Source organism: Euleptes europaea, chromosome 1 (genome assembly GCF_029931775.1).
Source record: "Euleptes europaea isolate rEulEur1 chromosome 1, rEulEur1.hap1, whole genome shotgun sequence".
In the NCBI taxonomy this organism is placed as follows: Eukaryota; Metazoa; Chordata; class Lepidosauria; order Squamata; family Sphaerodactylidae; genus Euleptes; species Euleptes europaea.
This window is the reverse complement of record NC_079312.1, coordinates 20,810,299-20,826,102: the sequence shown is the minus strand read 5'-3', so window position 1 is coordinate 20,826,102 and position 15,804 is coordinate 20,810,299. Positions and strand designations below refer to the sequence as shown.

Genomic DNA, 15,804 nt, shown 5'->3' with positions numbered 1-15,804 from the left:
TTGGCCACTGTGTTACAGGGAATGCTGGGGGTCTCCAATATTTAGATGGGGGAAATTAGCTTATTGGAGATCTCCCGCTAATACAACTGATCTCCAGCTGATAGAGATCAGTTCAGCTGAAGAAAATGGCCACTTTGGCTATTGGACTCTATGGCATTGAAGTCCCTCCACAAACTGCGCATCCTCAGGCTCTGCCCCAAAGATTTCCAGATATTTCCCAACCCTACATATCACTCCAGTCTTGTCCTACCTACAAAAGCTTCCAAACTATGGAAGGTGCTGGTCTTGACCTTCCAAGCTCTATATGGGTTGGGAAACTTCCTATTTCTTTTCTTTCTTTCTTTCTTTCTTTCTTTCTTTCTTTCTTTCTTTCTTTCTTTCTTTCTTTCTTTCTTTCTTTTTGGCGGCAGGGGGGGTCTTACCATTTGTGTTTTGCTCCCTCTTGTGGTCAATTCAATATTACACCCGTTTATGTCCAGCATATTTTCCTGCATATTTAAACTGCAGGGTTTTTTTTATACCAGACATAAACAGGCTGAAATGGTTCAAGAATGGACCAGAAGATGGGCAAGGGGCCCAATAAATAGGGGACATTAAAAGTAAGGCTGTCAATTCGGTTCGGCCCGAACTGAAAATCAGCCGAATTTCCCCTGATTCGGTGGTTTTTAGTTCGGGAGGAACCAAACTCAAAACTGGCGGGCAACCGGGGGGGGCGAATTTAGCGAGTTCGGGAGTTCGCGAATAAATTCTGCAAATTCGGGCCGTCAGTAAGCAGCATAACCGTCAGTAAGCAGCATTCTCCTCCCCCGGCCAATCGGTGGCCAAGCTGGGTCTTCTTCTGGCCAATCAGGATTGAGTACTGGAGGAATCAGCTGATGTGCAGCCCGGCCAGGGAGAGAGAGAGAGAGAGCGAAATCCTCGTGTGTGTGGGGGGGGGTGCTTGTGCACATTCGCTCCTTTCTGTGGCTGCAGGGAATGTATTTTGGGGGGTACAGACACAAAACTTTCTCTGGAGCTTCAGATGAAGCTTCTTAAGATACCCCCCAAGTTTTGTAAACATTGGGTCAGGGGGTCCCGAGATATGGGCTCCCCCCTTTTTCTTTCCATGGCTGCAGGGGGTGCATTTTTGGGGGTACAGACCCCAAACTTTCACTGGAGTTTCAGATGAAGCTTCTTAAGGTACCCCCCAAGTTTTGTAAACATTGGGTCAGGGGGTCTCGAGATATGGGCTCTCCCCCTTTTCCCTCCCCCCCTTTTCCATTTATGTGGCTGCAGGGGGCGCTTTTTTGGGGATATAGCCCCCAAACATTTAGCATAGCTTCAGACAATTATTCTTAGGATACTACCCAAGTTTCGTAAAGATGGGTTCAGTGGGGGCAGAAATATCGCCTCCCCCCTTTTCTCTTTCCATGGCTGCAGGGGGCGCATTTTTGGGGGTGCAGATCCCAAACTTTGAGCAAAGTTTCAGACCAGTGTTCTTAAGATTCCCCCCAAGTTTTGTGAACATTGGGTCAGGGGGTCCTGAGATATGGGTTTTCCCCTGTTCCCTTTCCCCTTTCCCCTTTTCCCTATTGGGATGAATGGATCAGCCGATCCTGTGCATGTTCTCCAGAGGAAAAACCTCCCGTGCCTAATTGGAATCATCTTGGATTAGAAGTCCTCTTCAGCCCCTCTTGATGGAACAGAAGACAGCCACAGTAAGACCCCTTTGGGGGCTTTAATCTATAATTTGTCTCCTGTGTATGTGTGTGTGTGTGGGGGGGAAGCAGAGTCTGTGTGTGTGTGGGGAGGGAGCAGTTTCTGTGGGTGGGGGGAAAGCCAAAGGGGGCTTTCATCGGTTCTGCCTGGGGTGTATGTTCCCCCTCGAGTCTCTCGCTCCCTGGTTTGAGGGGGGAGGTTTCAGTTGTGTGTTGCAAAGGTGTTGTTTAACAAGGTTGTGTTGTTTTGCAGTTATTTTGCAGTTGCTTTGCAAATTTCTCGGCTGTTGTCGGGGCTGGGAGCTTTGTGCGTGGGCGGCAAGCTCTGCTGAGAGATGCACATTAAGGGTGGGGGGACCCCTTTCAGGGCCCATATCTCAGCCCCCCCTGACCCAATATTTACAAAACTTGGGGAGTATTTCAATAAACGTCCTTTGAAGCTCTGCCGAAGGTTTGGGACCTCTAACCCCAAAAATGCCCCCCCCAGAGCCGCAGAAAGGCGCGATTGTGTTTTTAATGGCTTTATTCAACCGAATTTTTTTCCGAACTTTGAATTCCCGCCGAATTGAACGGATCCGAAGTGGGGGAGTTCGGACTGCGGCATATCCCGAATGTAAACGGGCTAAATTCGGCCGAATCCGAACTATACCGAATTTTTTTTAATTCAACAGCCCTAATTAAAAGAATCTGGGATATTCTGTCTATCAATCAACAGGGGGCTTAATAATTCATTGTGAGATTCTGTATAGAAACTACAATAAAATAAGACATGAGCGACTATTCCAATACAATTGTTGTCAAAGGGGCAAAGCCTGGCAGACAGAGGGGTTTCCCGAAATCTGCCTTCAAGTAGTGCAGATGGCAAAACATTAAATCTAGTCAGAGAAATAACTCTACATTGAGAGGGATCACACAGGTGAGATAAGTATCTCATGTGTGTGTGTGTGTTAAGTGCTGTCAAGTCGCTTCCGACTCATGGTGACCCTATGAATGAAAGTCCTACAAAATGTCCTGTCTTTGACAGCCTTGCTCAGATCTTGCAAATTGAAGGCTGTGGCTTCCTTTATTGAGTCAATAAAGGAAGTGTCTCATAGACCTTCATAAACGTCCTAGAAGATGTTCTTGCAGCCTCATCACAAGTTAGACATCAAACTCGTTCTTGATGTCTCAGCCCACACTTCATCACCTGGAGACCTTCGGTATACCAGTACACAAGGATGCTGCAGAGGTGGCCCTTGCCCTGACAATCATGAAAATCATGGTAATTCGTTCTTCTTACCGACACTCCAGAGCCCTTTCCTAACATCACCTTTGAAAATAATTGTATAAACATCAGAATCAAGAATAACACATGGTAATTTGTTGAACATTGTTTGAAACAGCGGGTGCATAAGTATCTCCTGAGGACCTGGGCTGAGATTTGGGGCAGCTGGGCTGGGCAGGGCGGAGGGAGCTGTGCTGTCGTGTGATTCAGTATCATCCACTTGCATCAGAATCCAGCACTGGGTTCCCTTGGTATAAGTGCAGACTCGGCACTGCTGGGTGTAGTAAGAGGGTTTGGGCTTCTTCTAGTTTGATGAATTTGGGGAACTTCTTTAGCAGGCATGCCTAAGATGACCCTGCTGCTGCAGCTGCTGCTCTCTGGGCTGCTGCCCCATCTCTTCTGCAGGGTTTGGAAGGCAAAGTGCCCCTTCACTTTGATCAGTGATCAAAAAAGCCCACTGAATTATTTCAGGTTGGGTGACTTGGCCATCAATGGCATCACTTCAGCAGCAAAGGCTTTGCTTAAGCCACATGTTTACTCCAAGCCTCCCTCGACTGAATTTACTGTGTAAGTAATGATGTGTTGATGGATTTAATGCTACTCAATCAGATTCTGCTTTCACGCTCTTTTTACCGTGTGCGGTCCCTATTTTCTGGGATCCAGCCTGGAAAAACCGTGTCCCTCATTTGTCTGATTGGCCACTGTGAGAAACAATACTGGAATTGATGAACATTTGGTCAGATTCAGCAGAGTTCTTATGTTTCCATATTGTCTTATGAACAGTGAGCCAACCCACATGCCGAACCTGTTGCTAAACCTGCTGCAACTGGTGAGCTCCTTCTCAATTGTAAAGTGTGACAGCCTGTTGAGGACCAAAAGCCTTTGTTTGTGGGTTAGATCATTCTTTAGGATCATCTAGATCGCTGCCGGTCTGAGTAGACAAGACTGACTTTGATGGACCAGGGTCTGATTCAGTATAAGGCAGCTTCATGTGTTCATGTGAAATACCAGTGCTGCATTTCCTCTTTTCCCCATAGAACTGCCCAGTCAATCACAAAAGCAACCATGCCCTTTATAAAAAAAGAAACATCATTTTATGCATTGTTTAACTTTAAAGGAGAGAAACTGTCCCAGTCAATTTCCTAACATCTTTACTTCAGAAGAGTCAAATCCAAGGGAGATCTCAGCCAGCCTCTTTGTTCTCATTTCACCCTTGACAGGCTTGTTGTTAGGACTAAATGGAGGACCGTAAGAACAGAAGGAGAAGAGTGCTGTTGGATCATACCAATGGTTTCTCTGGTTCAGCCTTTTGTGTCCCTCAATGCCTGACCGTAAGCTCTGGAAGACCTAATAGCAAAGCCTCCCCTTATGGTTGGCCCCAAGCAAACAGAGCTCAGAGGGAGACTGCAAAGTATGCCCTCTGGGATCCCTGGATGAAAAGTGTGATAGATCCATGGATAGAAGCCAGTGGAGGATGGACTGGTGCAATACATATATAAATAAATATCCAAGGAATATAGTGTCAAGTAGGCAGAGGAGAGCCTTCAGCACGCTCAGGCAATAATCACCGAAAATATTTCCCACTGTTCTCTTACAGAAAGGAAGCCTTTCCTATTCTGCAGGGATCCATGGGTGTTTGAAATAATATTTTCATATGAACATATGCAGCTGCCGAATAAGACCACTAGTCCATCCAGAGTCTCAGGCATAAGTCTTTCATACCAACTACTACCGAACCCTTTAAACTAGAGAGGACGGGGACTGAATCTGGGACCTGATGCTCTAACACTAAGCCATGGCCCCTCCCCATTATTATTGCAAACTGGAACTCCTGTGCTAAGATTTAGCAACTGGCCCCCTGGAGGGTATCCAAGGAATACCAGGGGCGTGATGCAGAGGCAGGTAATGGCAAACCACCTCTGAACACCCCTTGCCTTAAAAACCCTGTCAGCTGTAAATCCTAAATCAGCTGTTACTTGAAAGCAAAAAAAATTAAGTACATTGCTATGTTCCAACACTGATACAAAGAAAGACTAAACTGTCTATAATCAGAAAACCTCACAAGTTGCAACCATTGTTAAATCTATTTCTTATTTTACTTACTCATAAGGAGAGTAAGTAAAGGCCCTGCAAAGGCCCTTAATGCGATAGAAACACGTTTTAAGCACGTCAACACTGAACACCAGATTAAATGTAACTATATATATTATGTTGCAGCATACAGGAGCTGATGTATTCAGACCTTCTGCCCTTCATGTTTGCTATTGAGAAAATCAGTAAACAACCCAGGCTCCTACCCAACATCACTCTGGGGTACAACATCTATGAGAGCTATTCCAATGCAAGAGTGACTTATAATGGAGTGGTAGACCTGCTCTCAGGTGGACAGATGCATGTTCCAAACTACAGGTGCGGAAGACAAAATAATATCTTGGCTGTTCTTGAGAGGGGCGATTCTGTAACCTCCTACCAGATTTCAACCATTGTAAGCATCTACAAAATACCTCAGGTATGAATTGAAAGGAATGTGTGGGGTGAGTCTAATTCCACTCCAGAGAGGTATTGAGTACCACAGAGAGATTCTAGAGACAGAAAATGATTTTGGCTAGATGGCCATCTGTCAACAATGCTGATTCTAGATGGCCATCTGTCATTTCAAGTCTTCACTGTTTTCTGCCAGTAATGTGGTGCCATCTGCATATCTAAACATAAGAACATAACAAAGGCCCTGCTGGATAAGACCAAGGCCCATCAAGTCCAGCAGTCTGTTCACACGGTGGCCAACCAGGTACCTCTAGGAAGCCCCCAAACAAGACGAGTCGACTGCAGCAGCACTATCCTGCCTGCGTTCCACAGCACCTAATATATTCGGCATGTTCCTCTTATCCTGGAGAGAATAGGTATGCATCATGACTAGTATCCACTTCAACTAGTAGCCATGAATACCCCTTTCCTCCGTGAACATGTCCTGCCTTTTATGACTGATCGAGTGGGAAGGTGGATTAGGTTTCACTCCCTTCCAGCAGTGTTCGTAAGTCAACCCCTTTAACTTTTGAGATATAAGGTAGCCTAGTTCCTACACACACACACACACACACACACTTCACAAGAACCGTAATGTGCCTCTGAGACAGAACCTACGTCCACATTTACATCACAGTGGTGAGCATTTTGATCATTATTAATGATTGTATATTAACAAAAATGTCAGTTTTGTCCTCACTACAAGAACAACACCAGTCTCTTCCTTTCCCTGGTAGATCAGCTATGGTTTTGTTAATCATGTGCTCAGAGATGAAACTCAGGTGCCTTTTTTCTACCAGTTGGATCGAAAGCATGACTCCTATTTCATGGGGATTGTGAAGATGCTGCTGCATTTCAGGTGGACATGGATCGGTCTCCTTGCTCCAGACAGTGACAAAGGAGAACAGTTCCTGAGGACTTTGACCCCTCTGATAATCAGGAATGGGATTTGCATTGCCTTCATGGAAAGCATTCCAGAATTGAATGACAAATGCAAGATGTTAAGTTTCTGGAAGTCTTCATTTTTCATGCAAAGAAAGTCTAATGTAGCTGTTTACTATGGGGACTCCCACACCATGATCATGCTTGGATTTATGATCAAATATACTGAAAGAACAAAAAAATCCATTGTGGGGAAAGTTTGGATCACAGTAGTCTTGCATGACCTCAGCTTGAGGTGCTTTTTCAAATATTTTGATCTCCAGCACATCCATGGTTCTTTTTCCTTTTTGATCCATGCAAACACAAAGACCAAATATGACAATTGGAATTCCTTTCTTTTGACTCTCAATAAAATTGGGGAGGGAACATTTCATTGTTCATATTCAAATCATGGGTTGTCTGTGAAAGGTGGGGAAAGATGCAGAGAGAAAGAGGAATGGGAGCCACCATCCCAGGATGAGCTAGAAAGTATCCTGTCTCAAGACAGCTACAGCATTTACAACTCGATCCAGGTGGTGGCACTTGCCTTGAATGCGGCCTACTTGTCCAGATCTAATCGGAGGTCGAGTAGAGGCTGGCTGAGACTTCAGAAGCTGAAGCCATGGCAGGTATTTCATCTCTTGTGGTCTCTGAGACTTTCTGTCAAGTGTTCAATTACATATTCATACTCTGAGAAGATTTTACATATAGAGGCAAAATGAAATTTAGCACATTACCAAGGCACAAATGATCCTGATGCAGCTCAGCCTGAGGAATGCCCTGAGACTCACCCTCCACTGGATGAGGTGCATTGGAATTGTAGCTGTGCAGGGAACATACAGAGGTAGCAGCTCCTGACCTAAACATCTTAGGATTCAAGGAATATTTCATATAAACAAGTACATAGGCACATCTGCACATGTGTCCACTTTGTTTGCAAGGATTAGAGAGGTTTTCAGAATGGTAGTACCCTTAGAAGAAGGCACGGAGGCCATACCCAAGTGCTTTAGGCATAAGGATAGCAAGATCATCCATATAGGGTATAATGGAGGCTGTGGAACGATATGCCTTCTACATTGTCACCAGAGTCACATAACGTCCCTCCCAACCACATTTACTTATGCCAGGAAAAATAGTGCTATGACTACGTCCAGCAGATTTTTCTCCCAGACACAATTCAAAATGGTCCTCCCATCCCAAATGCTGTAGAACTACAGTGACCATTATAAATGACTATTTGCTGCCTCTCGTTGCTGTCCCAAATCTTCGGCTAGAAGCACTGTGCCTCACCTGGCCCCATGCTAACAGTGGCCCCTGCTTGAACAATTCTCTTTATGATGCAAAACCAAGTTTCTATTTCTACAGATTCACATTGTCAGTGTGAAAAGGCCACTGTGATTCTGGAGGCCCCAAACACTGGCCCAGGATCACAGGAGACGGGAGGCTCTGAATGAGGAAGGCTGAAATATCCAATACAGCTTCCTGTGTTTCTAAATGCTGGTGTTTTCTATGTAATTCTAGCTTCATCCTTTCCTCAGAAACTTCCAGTTTTTTAATCATTCCATGGAAGGCGTCTCTTTTGACAAGAATGGAGACATGGCCATCAACTTTGATATTGTGAACTGGATGGTGAAACCCAATCGGTCGATTGTTCGAATTAACGTTGGCAGAGTAGAGAGACAAACATCAGCAGAGATCAAGTTCACTGTCGATCAGGATGCCATTGTGTGGCCCAGATGGTTTAATGAGGTGGGGAAGAAAATGGTTTTCATTTCATTGACATTAATAGCTGCAATCAATTGTCGCTCTCATTTGGATGGGCCCAGACTAGCCTCATCAGATCTCAGAAGCTAAGCATGGTCGGCCCTGATTAGTACTCGGATTGAACACTAAGGAATACCAGGGTTGTTATGCAGAGGAAGGCAATGGCAAACCCCCTCTGTTAGCCTCTTGGCTTGAAAATCCTACTGGGTTGCCATGAGTCAGCTGCGACTTTACGGCATGTTAGACACACAGACATACACAATCAGATGTCAGTTCCTACATGTGATACAATATTGAGATTCTTTCTTTTTGAAAAAAAGATATTTTATTGACATTTTCAAAAGAAAAGATAACAAACAAACACATACATACACTTCCATTCTTACATTTTGCACTTACTTCAGGAGTCAGTTTACATGAACATTGTTCTATTGTTATGATAGTTATTTAAAAATTACTGAGTCTATGTTTATACTTTAAATTTATCTTTATCTATAACTTGATAGAAAAATTTATCTATTATTTTCTATCTCTATTGAATTTTTATTTTACACTTTCCAAATAGCATATTCGAAATAGCATTCCCATTTCTTCTGTGAATCATCGGTCATTCTTTCTTTCAGGATGTTGGTTAGTCTAGCCATCACTGCAAATTCTTCCATTTTTTGTTGCCCCTTTTCTAAGTCCAGAACAGTCTCTTGTTTCCATGATGCTGCAGTACTATCCTTCCTCAGTCGTCAGATATCCATAAATTTCTCTATGGTTGTTTTCCAAATTCTCTGATGCTATCCCCAATAACATATTTTCCGGCTCCATTGGGAATTTGATCTTAAGTATTTTTTACATTTCTTGATGAATCTGTATCCAAAATTTCCTAACCCTTTTACAAGTCCACCACAAGTCTTTATCTTTACATTTCCAGCAGCAGCAATCATATGTTTTAGCTATCTTTTTAATGTCCATTGGTGTGATATACCATCTGAAGAATTGTTAATACCAGTTTTTTCGCAAATTGTTACTGGCAGTAAATTTAATTGACTTGGTCCATAGTCTTTCCCATTGCTGCATTGTTATCTCTCTCTTAAAATTTTCCATCCATTTAATCATGCATACTTTAACATGCTCTTGTTCTGTTTCAAATTTGCTCAAATATTGAGATTCTTTCTGTCAACGTGTACCATCTAATAACCCAAGGAATAAGAATGGCAGGGCAAAGCATGATGGAATACAAATTGGGAGGGTGGTCAACAGCAGGTCTTATTTGTGGTGATTGTCAGGATGGTGCAGTCAGCCTTCCCTTGCGCATCCTTGTTAGACTTTGATCTTTGCCTGGATGCTTCCCTGAGTTGTCCTATAGCATCTTAGCTCAAAAGGGATCTATTTCATCTGGCTCTTTTTCCTTCTGTTGATCACCGTTCTTCTCTTCTTGGAGCAGGTTGGCAGTCTGTCATCCCTGGCCAGTGCCCCAGCCTGTCTGAGGAGCAAGCAAGCATATCGTGCAGGTCCAGACCCATCTCCCAGCACTTTGCCAGGATTTCTTCCCCTACAAGGGGTCAGGTTCTCCCAACCGTGTTCCAACACCATCTCGAATCCCTCCGCACGGGCTCCTAATGTGAACATTTTAAGCCACTGCTTCTAACGTCTCTGGCATCTTGCCCTTCAGGCCTCTCTGATCAGGCCTCCACCCTTTGCCCTGCTACTTCACAACAGCCAGAGCACATGCAGGAAAGAAGTGTCTCTGCCATGATACTGTGAATCGACAATACAGTTGTACGTACTACACTGGTGGTCCTGTTGAATCATGTCCAACCAGATAACTCCTTTCTGTAGAGCTCACACACATAACAAAGCATTTTCCTTGACATTCATTTTCTTTATGCTTAGACCCTGCCTTGTTCTAGGTGCACCAAGAGCTGTCCACCTGGATACGCCAAGGCGATTAAGGAAGGAGAGCCTCTCTGCTGCTATGATTGTCTTCCATGTGCGGAAGGGACAGTCTCCACTTGGGAAGGTTGGTCATATATGACAGCCTCATATGAGGGAGGGGGAGGGACAAAAATGATGCCTCCTAACAGCCTCAGCTTCTACAGCCAGCATGGTGTAGTAGTTAGGAGCAGTGGACTCTAATCTGGAGAATCGGGTTAGATTCCCCACTCCTCCACATGAAGCAAGCTGGGTAACCTTGGGCTAGTCAAAGTCGCTTAGAGCTCTCTCAGCCTCACCTACCTCACAAGGTGTCTGTTGTGGGGAAAGGAAGGGAAGGAGATTCTAAGCCGGTTTGATTCTCCTTAAAGGGTAGAGAAAATCGGCATATAAAAACCAACTCTTCTTCTTCCTCCTCTTTGGCTCACCTGACCAGTCATTTCACTGCAGTCAGGACCACGTACAAAGAGCCTTATGCCAAGTGAGACTTTTGAATCCATTGGCCAGAACTTTCCACAATTTGCTTGGCATTCATTGGCCAGAATCTGAGGGCTCTACCAGAGGTCTGAGATGGTTTTGGCTGGTAATGCTAAGCATTAAGCCCAGCACCTTCCTCAATGAAGGAGTGCAATCTGACTCTGAAAGTGGCTCAACTCCATCCCTATTACATGCTGTTACTGCCTGACCTCTCCCTCGTCTCCAACTTCTCCTGCTTTCCAAGTATGTAAGCATGCACTTCCAGATACATATTGTCAATTAATGGTTGTAAAGCAGATGCAATAATACTGAAATTAATATGTTCTTTTCAGATGCAAGTCATTGCGATAAATGTCCAGAAGATCAGCATCCAAACAAGATCCGAGATCAATGTGTCCCCAAGCGCATAACCTTCCTGTCCTATGAAGAACCTTTGGGGATTGTCCTAAATTTCTTTATTCTTTCCTTCACTCTAATCACAAGTTTTGTTTTGGGAATCTTCATTAAATACTTAGAAACTCCAATTGTCAAAGCCAACAATCGGGACCTCTCCTACGTTCTCCTCATCTCCCTCCTGCTTTCATTTCTCTCCTCTTTTCTCTTCATTGGTCAGCCTGGGAAGGTGACCTGCCTTCTCCGACAAACTGCCTTCAGCATCATCTTCTCCGTTGCCGTTTCCTCTGTGTTGGCCAAGACTGTCACTGTGGTGGTGGCCTTCATGGCCTCACAGCCAGGCAGTAGGATTAGGAAATGGCTGGGGAAGAGCTTGGCAAACTCCATTGTCTTTTCCTGTTCCGGTATTCAAGTGGGCATCTGCACTTTCTGGCTGGGCATCTCTCCCCCCTTCCCAGAGGCTGACATGCACTCCCAGCCCGGACAGATCATCCTGCAATGTAACGAAGGGTCTGTCACCATGTTTTATGCTGCCCTCGGCTACATGGGCTTCCTGGCTGCAGTCTCCTTCACGGTGGCTTTTCTGGCCAGAAAGTTGCCTGGGGCCTTCAATGAAGCCAAGCTGATCACCTTCAGCATGTTGGTGTTCTGCAGTGTTTGGGTGTCCTTTGTGCCCACCTACCTGAGCACCAAGGGGAAATACACGGTTGCTGTGCAGGTTTTCTCCATCTTGGCCTCCAGTTTGGGCTTACTGGGGTGCATCTTTCTTCCCAAATGCTACATTCTTATACTGAGGCCTTATCTGAATACAAAGGAATACCTAATGATGAAACATAATAGCTTCTTTAAAGGGAGTGGATGAGCATGTGAATGCAGAAGTGAATTTACATCTACAAATATGAGACTCTGTTATTTTAAGGAGAGGTGTGGATCAGTGGTAGAGCATCTGCATGCAATGTTGAATGTCACAGGTTCAATCCCCAACACCTCCAGTTTAACGGATCAGGTCCTAGACAATGGGAAAGACCTGTGCCTCAGACCATGGAAATTTGTTGCCAGTCTGAGTAAGCAATACTGACCCTGATGGACCAATGGTCAGATTCAGGATAAGGCAACTTCATGTGTTCATATGTATTCATGGGTATTCTTCTGGTGGTGGAAAGCTCCATCAAGTCACAGCTGAAACTAGAGCTGCAGGGGACAACATAATCTCTTGGCTGTTCTTGAGGAGTCTGACAGCAGCTTCCTTCTCCTGAACAGATATTTTGGGGAGGGGAAAATGAGAAACAGGGGTAAATAGTGGTAACAAGGCCGGAAGTCCTAGAACGTCTAGACAAACTGCAAACTAACAAGTCACAGAAAGTGGGTGCCACAATTTCACATGTTCTACAAACACACCAGGCTGGGGGGAGGGGGAGAAGGTGGATGCTGGGTTAGTGGTAGACAAGGGGGCTTCAGCATCATGACCCTCTACAGAGGAACAGCTCCTCTCTTCTCCCCCTTCCTCTCTCCCCTCTGTGCTTTCAGATTGTGCTGACGGACAGTGCCCCGCTGGACAGCTTCCTGCTGAATCAACAGTAGAGTCTGTGAGAAATATCGGAGAGACTTCAGGTCAACGCACACACACACACCCTGAAGTGTGTTATTAAAAAATTCCTAGGCTACTGATTATCAGCTTTAATTTCTTTTTCATGCTTCTCAATCAGCTTGTAAAATTTTGCTTGTCTACTTTTTTCAATATTCATTTCATTCTCTTTAATACAGCCCGTTGAACACATGAAGCTGCCTTATACTGAATCAGACCCGAGGTCCATCAAAGTCAGACTGGCAGTGTCTCTCCAGGGTCTCAGGCAGAGGTCCTTCACATCACCTACCTGCCTAGTCCCTTTAACTCAGTGGTTCCCAACCTTTTTTGACCAGGGACCACTAGGACTTTTTTGTTCGGTGCAGGGACCCCAAGGTTCAAAAGAAAAATTCTGAGAATTTGAAAATAAACTTTAATCATGACTGTTAGTTAAACATTAAACTTAGAATAATATTTGAATATATATTTTTATAATAGAGAACTTTTAATTGAAAATATTAATTTATTATGGGTTTATAACTTTGTTTCGGGGACCTTAATTTAGTTCTCGCGGACCCCTGGGGGTCCACGGACCCCTGGTTGGGAACCACTGCTTTAACTGGAGATGCCGGGGATAGAACCTGGGACCTTCTGCATGCCAAGCAGATGCTCTACCACTGAGCCACGGCCCCTTCCCAAGTGGAGGACTATGGCATTGGCAACTGGAAAATGGAGTTGGGAACAATCATATTTATTTATTTAAAATATTTATATCCTGGATTTTATTTTAATCCATTGGCTCCAAAGAGCAGCTTACATAAATCTAAAATGAAAACTCACACAATATTTAAAATGACAAAATAGAATTATCCAGGAGCAACTATATTAGATAGAAAGTGCACATCTGCCAGAAGAAACAGCAAAGGCTCCACAGACAATCTAAATGTTTAGAAAAATTATACAGGGGGGTGTAAAGTTAAAGTATCCATACTTTTTCTTTTGTTACAACACACTGGTTCGGGCTGTGGCCTTCTATGTTTTAATATCAACCTCTCAGGGCTGAAGATAGAACCCAGGCCTCCTACAATTCATCTCAGTGAGAAGTTACTTTCGATTTGGGGAATGGGACCGGGGGCCGCCCAAATCCAGCTGTCTCCACTTCAAACTCCTACTCCCTAATTGTGGGGCCATAAACGGCTATCTGTTTCCAAGGTGACAACTTTGTCAGCTAATTGTTATCTCTAGAGCCCCGAGAAAGACCAGGTGTTTTGCATTGCTGCAGAAATGCAAAATCTTCTCTGACATCGAGGGGGTAGAGATGACATGACAATTAATTTACAGGTTTATTGATTTCCTGGCACTCTCATTGGTTAATTGGCCATTGACTTCTGAGAGTGAGGGGATAAAAATGGACCTTTGCTGATCCAAAAACTATGGCGTTTGGGACGCGCTGGCGTGTCCTAAGCTTTCATCACCAATTTGTGATTCTTTTGCCCTAGGGGGAAACTCTGCAAGACTGAATTTCCACATGCTGAAAGCAACGATGCTTTGGAAACTCTGGTAAACTTTGTGAACAGCAATCTTTGTCTTTTGCAACCTACTTTAAAGCTTTACCAGTTGCCTGAACCTAAGAACTTACTGTGAAGTTAGAGGATGCTAAGTTTTCTTGTTTTGTTGCTAATTGTCCACGAACATTTCTCTTTCTGTAACGAGCACAGTCTTTAAATAAATTCTTAAGCCTGTATTGGCGTGTCTTGTAACGTTTGTGGGATCTCAAGGCTAAATCCACAGTGCCTTTTCTTGTGTTTTAGGCCACCTACCAAGTGTGTGTTCTTTTGCAAGAGTAGCCCTCCCCTGGCAGAGCCTCTTACTCTGCAGGGTCGGTGTTACCTTTTGATTTTGGGAACTAGCTGGGAAGAGTCGCTCTCAACTCTTCCCAGGGAAAGCTAGCCTTTTGAACTGAGAGCTGGTGGCAGCCTACTTTCATTGGGTTCAGGAAAGACGCCTAAACACAGAGGGTGGTTTGTTTTGGCACTTGTGACCCAAAAGAAGAACCGGCCTTGCGGTGGCGAGACCAGGTCTCCTCTACAGGGGGTGCCTCAGCAAGAGTTTCAGAGCAATCCTTAACAGATTTGCTCATAGACTCAAATCTATTCAATGGGGAAAGTCGGCTTAGGGTAGCACTGCTGATGTTTTAAATTTATAATTTCTCCCTTTCTCCCAGCCTTTGGGATAGTCTGGGTGATTAACCTAAATAAATACATGCTTCTAGAGAAGAGTATGGTTTCTCTTCTTGTTTGAGGGCTGAATGCTTTCCGTTTGGGTCATTTTGGGTGGAATCACTGGTCAGTGTGAGCAGGCATGTGAAATCAGGTTCTCCGCTGTGGTTCTAAAATGGCTACTCAGTTATGTGAAAATGAAAGAATCCCACCGTGGGGCTGGTGATGTGTTTAAAAAAATCACTATGGCCTCAAAGCCAGGCAGCAGGATGAGGAAATGTCTGGGGAAGAGCTTGGCCAACTCCATAGTCTATTCTTTTTCCAGTATTCAAGTGGGCATCTGCACTCTCTGGCTGGGCATCTCTCCACCTTTCCCAGAGCCTGACATGCACTCCTAGCCTGGACAGATCGTCCTGCAATGTAACGAAGGGTCTGTCTCCATGTTTTATGCTGCCCTCGGCTACATGGGCTTCCTGGCCGCTGTCTCCTTCATGGTGGCTTTCCTAGCTAGGAAGCTGCCTGAGGCGTCCAATGAAGCCAAGCTGATCACCTTCAGCATGTTGGTGTTCTGCAGTGTTTGGGTGTCCTTTGTGCCCACCTACCTGAGCACCAAGGGGAAATACATGGTGGCTGTGCTGGTCTTCTCCATCTTGGCCTCACGTTTGGGCTTACTGGGCTGCATCTTTCTTCCCAAATGCTACATTCCTATACTGAGGCCTCATCTGAATACAAAGGAACACCTAATGCTGAAAGGGAAAGGTGGGATCTGATTTTGAGTACATTCTTTTAAACATATGTAATCTGTGTCCGCACCGTTATGAATCCGATGTTCTTGTCTCGAGCATTTACTCCCCTAACTGTTTATTAGATCAAACCTTTCCTACTTTCACATACATTAGGAAAGAAACTAGTTAAGCATAACGATGGCAATGTATAATGACATTAGATAGCTATAGGCCATTTTGCTTTAATGCTTTACATGTATGTTTATATCACTACCTGATTCTTAACAGAGTTGGTTAAATATGGTTTAATATGTTGACGGTATTGCTTTGTCAG

The 15,804-nt window shown here is 44.4% G+C and overlaps 1 protein-coding gene across 1 annotated transcript; it reads left to right on the top strand.

Annotated features, from left to right (window-relative positions):
* Nucleotides 1-5,191: 5,191 nt before the first annotated feature.
* Nucleotides 5,192-15,515, top strand: LOC130473252 (vomeronasal type-2 receptor 26-like). The gene is made up of 6 exons (XM_056844780.1): nucleotides 5,192-5,470; nucleotides 6,222-7,034; nucleotides 7,927-8,154; nucleotides 10,054-10,180; nucleotides 10,902-11,510; nucleotides 15,175-15,515. The coding sequence occupies exons 1-6, from the start codon at nucleotides 5,192-5,194 to the stop codon at nucleotides 15,513-15,515; spliced, it is 2,397 nt and encodes a 798-aa protein (XP_056700758.1).
* The last annotated feature ends 289 nt before the right edge of the window (nucleotides 15,516-15,804 follow it).

Coding starts and splice junctions, on each gene's coding strand:
- LOC130473252 (XM_056844780.1), top strand. CDS start 5,192: ATGTATTCAGACCTTCTGCCCTTCATGTTTGCTATTGAGAAAATCAGT. Junction 7,035..7,926: donor AGAAGCTGAAGCCATGGCAG/GTATTTCATCTC, acceptor ATGTAATTCTAG/CTTCATCCTTTCCTCAGAAA. Junction 11,511..15,174: donor TGCTGCCCTCGGCTACATGG/GCTTCCTGGCTG, acceptor AATGTAACGAAG/GGTCTGTCTCCATGTTTTAT.